General features: G+C 44.1%; 1 protein-coding gene across 1 annotated transcript; it reads right to left on the bottom strand.

Moving 5' to 3' along the window:
- Nucleotides 1-1,936: 1,936 nt before the first annotated feature.
- On the bottom strand, nt 1,937-2,377 carry LOC117853601 (uncharacterized). Its single transcript, XM_034735919.1, has one exon. The coding sequence runs from the start codon at nt 2,375-2,377 to the stop codon at nt 1,937-1,939; it is 441 nt and encodes a 146-aa protein (XP_034591810.1).
- Nucleotides 2,378-11,013: the final 8,636 nt, after the last annotated feature.

Below are 11,013 nucleotides of genomic sequence, written 5' to 3'. Positions count from 1 at the left end.
GCCGCCAACCTCAACCTGTTGTCGCTTGTGGATGGTCGCCGTGGAGCTGCTGGGGGCTCCCCGACGCATTCCTAGCCTCCTCCGGCGATGGGGGCGGCTTCCTTCACCCCCGTGTCCTCGTCGCTACCTCGGAATTTGACCTTGACGGTGACCCTTCCAGTTGATGCATTCAACTCCGACTCTAACTCCCAGACTGGGATGAACTCGTCTGACGTCTGTCGCCGCGGCTACCGCATGTCCTTCCCCCGGGGTGACGCTCTGCGTGTCTTCCATCACGCTGACAACACCTTCGCGTGCCCCGTCTGCTCCAGCACGAGGCATCGGTGGAGGATCCTGAATGAGGTCATGGACCACGTCCTCGGGATGGCAAAGTCTGTGCCCCTGAGGGGTGAGAACAAGAAGAAGTGGAGCCGCCACCGCGTCGTGGCCCGGAACGAGGGTTGGATGGAGTGAGCGAGCCGTGCCATTAGAAGATCAATGCTATTATCTTTGCTATGCTTATTTAGAACTTTAGATTTCGTTGGAACCCTAACCATCTTTGCTATGCTATTATCTTTTTTATGTAAGATCAATGGAAAGATCAATCCCCTATTTTCTAGTCTGAAGATCAATCTCCTTTTTTCTGCTCTGTTTGCTTTGTGATGGGACATCGGCAAGAATCTGTTCATCTTCCTTGATGCTTTGGTTTTCCCTGGCCATGATGTTGTGTCATATCCTGCCATGCCAGGTCTTGTCATGTGATTATTTATTCTTATCAAACCGCACCACAACAGACTAGAAACAACGGCTATCTTGTACTGTGTATTTAGAAACAAATGACTATCTTCCTCATTGGTTTTTGAGTGGTTGAAAATCAATATGTGATGAAAAGTTTAGTCTATCCTATTTAATTTTCCAACACTGGATCATACGTCTGTACCATGCCAAGAATCGCTATTTCTGATCATTGTGCCGATGATGTATTGTCACTTTGCCAATCGAATTGCATGATTTCATTTTGCTGTTTCCAAGAGTTCAAAGCTTTTCCTAGGGAGATTAATTAGATCGTTTATCTTTGCTATGTTGTTCTCCTACTCACATAGCTCGAGAGGCCAAGATCGATCAAATTTTATGTTTCATTTAATGTGATTGTAGTTGGAATAGTGCATCGGTTGTTTTGAAGGTTGAAAATCAATATGAGATGAACATTAACAAATAATGTAATCCTATTTGGCTCTCTATCAAAACCAAGGAAATCCTTGCTCACCTTGCCAAAATTCAAACCATTTTTCCAACAAAGGATCGAACATTTTGGTCTGTCCTATTCACTTTTCCTCTAACGAATCATACGTCTGTACATATTTTTCCCAAAAATTGTAACGAATTGTAGTTTGTACCTGAGGATTAACGTGGCAACCATCCATGTTCCAGCACCATGTAATGTCACATCCTCTACATCCACGCAGCCGGTCTTCCTTGGTTCTCATGTAGACATGGTTACTTGAAACCAATTTATGCTATTCCTTCATTTAATTCCCAATGGGTCGTTCTCCTACTCGCATGCCCCTAGAAACCAAGATGGATCGAATTTTATGTTTCATTTAATGAGAATTTAGTTGGAATCAATATGGCTGTTTTTTGAGAGATTGAAAATCAATATTGGATGATTATTAACAAATAATATGATCCTATTTGGCTATCTCTAAAAAGCAAGGAAATTCTTGCTCACCTTGCCAAAATTCAGACCAAGCATATTTTTCCCAATAAAGGATCACAAATGTTAGTCCGGCCTATTCAATATTTTGAGAACGGATCATACTCTGATTGATGCTAATATAATGCATTAGAAGAACATACAAATATTTCTTGCATGGATTACAAAAGGATTAAGATAGCAGAGAAGTTCACATAACATCTTCATGATTTATCTTGCAGTGAGAGCACTAACAGAAAAGGATTAAGGTTGCATCTTCTCCTTCCGGGATGATTCCATTGCATCGAGGTGGCGTTGGACATCGGTCCTTAGCACCTCCAATGCCCTGACGAACACTGGCAGCTCGTCCGCTCCGAGAGCTTCCACGTCCACCTCCCACCAGTTCTGTTTCCCCGCGCTCATTTGAGCCGCCAAGATCTTCGACCATGCGACAGCCTGATGCGCCCTTTCCACCTCAGCCAGGAAAGCGGTCTCCTCCACCTCCTGCTTCATTCTGTCAACCATGGCGGTGGCCTCCCCCGCTGTTTTAGAACAAGCTGGAGACGACGAGCTATGGATCTCGGGGAGGTAGGTGCGGAGGAAGGAGTCGGCGGTGGGTGCTCCGTAGGCTTTGGGCTCACTAGTGGGGGAGAACGCGGCAACGGTGACGTGGGCGCCAAACTCTTGGGAGAGGTCTTTTGCCATGGAGAAGAGTGTGTTCGTACGCTCTGAGAAGCTTGTCTAGCTCTGAGCCGTGCTGGTGGATTTGGGCATGAGGACGAGCAGATCATCGATCGGCGGAGGAGATTGGAAAGATGTGGGGAAGAGAGCAGAGGCAGCGAATAACAGGGGATTTCTTTTGTACCTTAAATAGGGAGCATAGTATAGAGGGTATTGGCTTATATAAGAAGATACATAACGTAAGTTCCTCTATTCCGAAATAGTAATGAACAAACCATGACCGTCCTTATTAGATCGCATTCTTAAGTACACATACATGATACATCCCCACAGATCCACACTTGTACAATGGCACAGGCACACACACACACACACACAACAACGAAACCATACAAATTTTAAATACTAAACTGGTGCACTATCACTAGGCACCAATAGGCTAAAACCACTGATTCAGATGATACAAATAAATGCATTTCTGTTACATGAAAATGTCACAACATGCAGATGTAATGCATAGGACACAGATATGGCAACGAGGAGACAACGGACACGGTCATGGAGATGGATATGGCATAAGCTTATTCTGACATACCTGTAGCAACATGGAATGCAGCAAAACGAGGTTCACCGCATAGATAGTCCTCCAATGCACGATGCCTAGCCCTCGAGTCCAGGGTAACACGACCCGAGCGACCAATGCCAGAAGCATGCTACAGGATGTCACGAATACGCCACGTCTGGTGGGAAAGAAAGCAGTAAGGGTACACAAAGCGACTATTGCGAAGCACACGAGTGTAACCATGGTCCTGCAGCCAAGCAAACTTAGATTTCTTCAGCTCGTCTATTTCATCCTCGTCCGCTTCTTCCATGTCTTATAGATCATATGGATGAACGAAGCCTGGCTGCTGAGGAGGTGGCACAACATCGAAGTTGCCTGCTCCGTTCGCTTGACTAGACCAGCCATCATCCTACAGACACTTACCAACAGAACTAAAAATTATAAGCAATGATCACAAGAAATGATGGTAACCTATAAACAAGATGTGGAAGCTATGAGCTCACCTCTCATAGGGTGCAGAACCAAGTAGGTCGCCTAGCACAAACACTAAACAATGCATGTAAGATGAAGAGCCAATGAGAAAAGGCCTTGGGGCACTCCTATTTATTGAAGCACCATGACCGATCAACAACGCAGTGCACCTTCTCCCAGCTCACACCTCACAGGATTACAATAGCCATGAAAATACGTGGGATGCTCAGAATACACAGGCCTACACTAATCAGGAATCCTGCCACAAGTATAGGGTGGAATATGCAGGCTTTCATTCATGGGTAGGCATGCGAAATATTTGGCAGGTACACGAGTGCGCTTTGGTCAGGATAAAAAGAAGGAAAATCTTGACATCCACATGAGTTAAAAAAAATAGACGCGTAGGTATTATAGTTGGAGAAAGCAGATGTTTCCCTTTGTGGTCAGCGACTGGAAACACACTCAGGTTCATTGAAGTGTGGGCCTCTTCCAGATATTCGTCTCCCGCCTATGTTATATGCAAGATGAAATGCACCCAGCTTCGCTGACAAATGGGTCCAATAAGAGCACACAATCTTGTTAGTGACCCCGCAGCAAGTGCAGCTTACCAAATTTTCAATTTGCTCCCAGGAACTTGATAGCGGGATCTTCAAATTCTGTATTCCCTCGCCTCACAACAAATAATAAAAACATGGCTACCGCAGTGCCCCTCCAAACTCCTGCCTTGTATTTCCAAAATCAACACTCTCCTCTCTACCGGCTCTAAAGTCCAACTAGATCTGTGGTGGCGGCTGACCTTGGCGGCCGCGGGGTACCTCAGCGGCGGTGGCAAGCTCCACGGGCAGCGGACATCAATATGCGGCCTGGTCGGCGGCACTCTTGGAGGAACATCTCAGCATCCTTGCAGCGGCTGCGCCCATACTTGCGTAGTTGAGCAGTTGAGTGAGGATGTCACGCAAGCACCGGCTACCCCGTCCAACCATGCGCCACTGCATCTTCGAGCTCCACAAGTGAGAATCTCATTTATTTTCTCTGTAGTCCCCTCCAATTTTTTGGATCTACATCTGCTTTACCGGAGAGCACTCTACTCAAGTTTATTTCTGTTTGGAGTGGAGAAGTTACGCCTAGATGTGGCCATGGCCCCCATGCTGCTGGAGTATTTCTTTAGCAAAAAGTAAATTTGTCTGTGTATTGTGTTAGATTTGAGATCCTTCTCTTAACTCGACGCTCTAGATCTATCTGCAAGGCCGACATCTACATTTCTATAGTCACGTTCCTATATTGTTGAAATTCAATCACATGTCGTGGTATGTAACTAAACAAGTGATTATCTTGCTCCTGTATTCTTTACTTTATTTAGTTGCTTTGTTTAATATTGAAGTTTGAGTTCTGCTCCTTTCATTTGTAGGTTGAAATATTGAAAACAATCCTTAGGGTTGCGGTACCAAATTCTGGTCCTCATGATTTGCAGTTAAATCCCTTCCTTGATTATGTGGCCGTGCAGCCAGCCTTAGCTACAAGCTCAAGATCTGAAGTTTCTTTGGGAGGGCTACGAGAAGCTGCAGAACTAAGACAACAAGTTGTTAAACAAGAGCAAATGTTGAGCGACTCGAAGATGAAGGCACAAGCTTCAGATGCAGCAATGAAAATGCAGTCTAAGGAGATTGAGAGTTTGAAGAAAGCAGTAAGAGAAACTGACTACCTCCTTTGTCACATGTTAAACTTCAAAGGGTAAGGTCAATGTGTTTCTTAGGCATCTGCTCATGTCCTCCCAGCTGCTTGTGCTAGTTTGTGAGTATTGTGGTTTGTGCTCAATGTGTTTTCTAGGCCAACTTTGTTCTTGGTCAGAGAGATATCATGTGTAGTGGTTTGTGATCTCTTATGGATAATATGCTTGTTGGGGATCGCCAATACCTAAACAACCTCGAGCGTCGTACGTGAGATAAAAACCCTTAAACCTCACAAGTTTCGAACCAGGAAACAAAACTTAGTTAACCTCGCAAGTTCTATGGGGACTCCTCGGGTAGTAAAACTTGTACCCTCGCATCACCTTTACTACTGGAGGGGCTTGAGGTTGGTGACTAAAGACAGTGATGGCTGGACTCCAACTAAGCTAACCCTCGAGTGTTCAGAGTCGGTTCTAATCACCGAGCTTTTACCTTTTTATTCTTTACTCATAAATAGTACTCGGAGGGGAACTACGTGAGGCTATGAGTTCTTGACGAAGCTTAACAAAGCAGGTGCCTCGAGGCTGGACGTCTAATTCAGATCGTGGATGGAGTCTCGAGGCTACAGGATCGACTTGACGCAAAGGCGAAGTCTCGAGGCTGGAAAGATAGAGGCGTGAGAAACGTGACCACGTGGAAGAATTCAATTTATACACATTACCACTAATGACATTTATGTACGACATATCCTAGGAATGTAGTGGTTGAGGAAGGACATTTTCGAAATGTAAAGTGGCTCACGGGTCACTATAAAAGGGGAGCCCTACCCCGTTGTAAAGAGAGATCTACTGTTTTCTATTTTCAAGTGTTATTCTCTTTTATTCACAAATCTGTTCGGTGTTAAATGCCTTTGAGACCAATAGAGCACCCACCGTGTTCTTAGCCACAAAACAACCCATGATGCCATAACCAAAGAAGAAGAAGATCACACCGCAGGAAGCTATCGAGGGCAAAAAAGAGCATTGAGAGAGGACTTGTTCCTATTGATCAAGACAACACAGACACCATAGAGAGGTTAAAGAGAGTTGAGGCTAATTAACGAACAAGAAGTGAGAAAAAAAGAGCCGAGGCGGAGACAGCAAACCAAACACAACCAAAGAAACCTTGAAACATAAAAAGAATTAGCCTTGGTGCTAAAATAGCTTGAAACCTTGAAACAAGAAAAAGAAAGATTTGCTTAAGAACTGGAAGCACAACAATTGGCGGCCAAGAAAATAGCAAAACTAAATCAAGTAAAAAAACAATTGGCAAAATTGCAAGAAGAATTGGATGAACTGCAATACTTACAAAACACGCCACCGCAACCACCACCTTCGAGACAGCAACATGTCACGAACGACGCATGCATCTCGCAGGCAAATCCTAACCTCGCTTGGCACAACATCCCAATGATGACAAGCGCCTATGTAGCAGTTGACCAAAAATCCCTGTTGTCCTTGGGCTTGCAAACGGCTCCATGGCCTCCAACCTACAAGGCAGTTTCACTGCCAAAGTTCAATGGGCAAAATGACCCTCGTCAGTTCCTCATGAGCTACGAAGCTGCAATAGCATCAGCTCGAGGAGATGATGTTGTCTTAGCCAAGTCCCTAATTATAGCCTGCGAGGGAGCAGCACTGAACTGGTACTCACTACTCCCACCACAGTCAATATATAGTTGGATAGATCTCAAGACAAAGCTAATACAAAACTTCCAAGGCTTCCATCGTGCAACAACAAACTTGGGTGACTTGTTCCATTGCATCCAAAAAGACATAGAACCCTTGGCCAATTATGTCAGAAGATTTGTGCAATTGAACTCACAAACTTCAGATGTGGACGAAAGCGTATCCATAGCAGCCTGCATCAAAGGGCTAACACCAGGCCCAACAGTTTCACACCTAATAGGAGAAAAGACCAAAACCATGGAAGTTTTGTTTGCCAAGCTAGAAAAGTACTGCAAGTTAGATGAGGACCATAGAAAAAGAGTAATGGAGAGAAACCACCAAAGGCAAGCTCAAAAAGACTAGAATTGGCAAGTCTCGAAATACAATTTTGCACAACACCAACAGCCATATCCAACTCAACATGTGCTACCAATCGAGGGTGCTCAATCCTCACAGCAGCAAAGTCAAGATCATAATAGACAACCCCAACAACAACAGCAAACAAGCTATGGCAATGGGCAAAGAGGCGGTTATTCTGGATGAGGGAGAGGTCGGGGCAGAGGACCTCCGAGGGCGCACAATCAGAACAATCAACCTCGAATGTTCTATTGCACATTTCATAGCAAGCAACTAGATCACACGACCGACTTCTGCCTAGAAACAAAAAAGACCTTTGAAAGAATAGCTGAAGAAAAAAGAGCAGCTGCAGCACCAAAAACCATCCACCATACCTCTTTTTGGCCGCAATAGCCATACTTCCAAGCTTATCTGCAAACAAACCTAAATACTGCCTATACACCTAACCTTGCAATTTACCAATCCTTCCTTCAACTACCAACCCACCGTGATATGGCAACCTTCGCCATAGTTTCAACCTCAAAGTTAGCAAGCCTCGCAAACTGCAAGCTTCGCACCTCCCCAGCCTCTACATGAGATACCACTACCTCCACCAAATCTACCCAATCAAATACCTAAAGCCGAGCCTAACAATGCCCAAAACAGCAACCCCAAAGCGCTACCCACCTACGGCATGATAATGCCAATATCGGGGGGATCCTTGCAAGAACCCGAAAATCCAAAAACCAATTCAAACGCCTTGCCCACCAACGACATGATCATGTAATAGCTATTCAAACGCCTTGCCCACCAATTCAAACCAATTCGAACACCCAAAAAGCAAAAGCTTAAAAAAATGTCAGAAGACAAGATACAAACTATTAAAGCAGAGGTTCAAAGGCTAGCTAATGCCAATGTAATATGCGCGGTTATGTATCCTGAATGGCTGGCAAACACAGTCCCAGTCAAGAAGAAAAATGGCAAATGGAGAATGTGCATAGATTTCACTGATCTAAACAAGACTTGCCCAAAAGATGACTTCCCACTAGAAAGGGTTGACAAGGTGGTAGATGACGCTGCAAATAGTGAAATGTTGTCACTACTAGACTTGTTCTCAGGTTATCACCAAGTGCGAATGAAAAAAGAAGATGAGGAAAAGATGAGTTTCATAACTCCATTCAGGACATACTGCTTTGTAAGAATGCCCAACGAAGTTGTGCCGCCTTAGTCCAAGAAAAAGAAATTGAGGGCAAGACAAAACAAATGCCAGTATACTTCGCATCAGAAGCACTCTCAGGGTCAAAGCTGTTCTACTCAGAGTTAAAAAAAATTGCCTATGCCGTAATCATGGCCGCACACAAGTTAAGGCATTACTTCGAGGGTCATAGAATAGTAGTAGTCACCAATCAACCGCTTCATGACCTATTCACAAACAGAGAAGCCTCGGGAAGAATAAAAAATGGGTGTCAGAACTATCCGAGTACGTGGTGGATTTCAAAAAAAGAAGCACAATCAAATCTCAGGATTTAGCTGATTCCATAGTAGAATGGACATCTCCATGCATTAGCCAAACTGAGATCGAGGTCCCATGGATCATACATTGTGATGGGGCTTGGTGTGACAAGGGAGCTAGAGTGTTTGCCATCATCACTTTACCATCGAGCGTGAAAATCAGATACGCTGCAAGACTTGATTTCACAGACAAAGCAAGATTCACCGACAACACTACAGAATATGAAGCACTGCTTTTTGGGCTAAGGAAAATGAGGGCCCTAGGCCAACAAGTATTCAAGAAAGACAGCGAGGCTAGAGAGCCCGAGCTCATGAAGTACCTAGCCACAATGAGATCGATGGAGAAATATTTCAAGGGATTCACCGTACAACACATCCCAAGGGCAGAAAATGATGACGTAGATAGACTACAAAAGTAGCAGCGCAAACCAAGCCATGCCTCCAGACGTGTTCTATGAAGTCATTCACTCACCGTCAACAGAAGAGCAAGCCTCAAAGGTTGTAAACGCAATCACCATATTTGACTAGAGGGCTCCAATCATGGCCTATCTCAAAGGACATTATGAACCTCATGACGAGGTTGAACTAAACAGAATGAAACAAAGGGCTAGGGGCTATGCCATAGTTGATGGAGAATTGTACACATCCGGGATATCGGCTCCTTGGCTACGATGCATAACCTTGGAAAGTGGAAAACAATTGCTAGCTGAAATCCACAGTGGATTTTGCGGTTCTCATATCGGAACCAAAGCTCTAGTAGGCAAAGCCGTAAAGCAAGGTTTTTTCTAGCCAACCACAATCCTCGACGCTCGAAGCTTAGTAAGAACTTGCGAGGCTTGCCAAAAGATAGCCAATCAGCAAAAAGCACCCTCACTACCGGTACATCTCATACCGCCAACTTGGCCACTGCAAAGATGGGGTATGGACTTGATAGGACCCCTGCCAACTGCTCAAGGCAACTGGAAGTTCGCAGTGGTGGCAGTCGACTACATCACCAAATGGATCAAGGCTAAGCCGTTGGCAAACATAACCTCGAGCTCTGTGCAAAAATTCTTTTGGCAGAACATCATCTGCGGATTCGGGGTTCCTACAGAGCTAATTGTGGACAATGGAAAGCAGTTCGATTGTAACGATTTCAAGGAATTTTGTACAAGTATAGGAAGCAAGGTAAAATTTGCCTCAGTATATCACCCCCAGTCTAATGGAGCTGTAGAAAGAGCAAATGTCATAATCTTTTCGAGAATCAAAAAATGTCTGTACAACCAAAAGAAAGGGAAACCGGTAGACGAGCTCCCAAGAGTCATATGGTCTCACAACACCACAGCCTCAAGAGCAACGGACTTCACACCTTTCCAGGTTTTGTACGGTTCTGAGGCAATGACACATGAAGAAATCAAGAACGAAAGCTTAAGAGTGCTTAAGATCGAGGCTTCCTCAGACAATGAAAAGACTGATAAAGACATGATAGAGCTTGACATACTCCAAGCAACAGAAAATCTTGACAAGTACCAACAAGAAACAAGAAAGTGGAGGGATAAGAAGGTAGTGAAAAAAGCAATCAAGGTGGGAGATCTAGTTATCAAAAAGAGAAAAAACTGGGAGAACCTTGGGAAGTTACAAGAAACTTGGGAAGGGCCATATGTTGTCACTCGAAGCAACAGGCCAGGATCCTTTTACCTCGCACATCAGCTTGGAGCAGAGTTGCCACTCTTAGAATGTCGACAACTTACGCAGATATTACCCATAGTCGCTACACTTAGAAAAGCCTTCAACTTGTGAATCTATAAACAATGTCGAGGGCACAAAATTTACTTTATCGTATTTACTTTTCCGCAAACGGACCGTACTCTTTTCCTTGCTAGGGGGGCACCATACTGGAGGCAAGATTTTTAACGAGGTAGATCCATGTAAATCTTTTACATTCTAATGAAGTACAAATTCCCCCTTATCTTATGTTTGTCAAGCCTCGAAAAGGCTATAAACTTGCGTTTCTGCGCAAGCTCCAGCCAAAAGCAAAACAAGTTGCGACATAACCTCGCATTTCTATAAGACAAAAAACTTGCGTTTCTGCGCAAGCATTGGGAAAAAGCAACAACAAGTTGCAACACCAATTTTAATTTTTAAATACCTTGAAAATAAGCCTCGCATTCCTGTGTGAGAAAAAAACTTACGTTTTGGCGCAAGCTATAGCTAAAGCAACAACAAGTTGCAACATCAGCTTTACATAATCAGCATTTATACAAAATTTTACCCAACCTCGCAGGTCTACAAGCTTTACGGTCAAAGCAACTAAGAGTTGTGATTTCGACCGAACTTTTCATTAAATTTTGAAGTCCACAAAACACAAAAACAAGTTTTTGTCGACTTATCATTAGAATACTCGAATGCAAAAACTTTAGCAAAATGACT

Source organism: Setaria viridis, chromosome 4, assembly GCF_005286985.2.
Source record: "Setaria viridis chromosome 4, Setaria_viridis_v4.0, whole genome shotgun sequence".
NCBI classification, from domain to species: Eukaryota; Viridiplantae; Streptophyta; class Magnoliopsida; order Poales; family Poaceae; genus Setaria; species Setaria viridis.
This window is presented reverse-complemented; position numbering and strand designations above follow the sequence as displayed.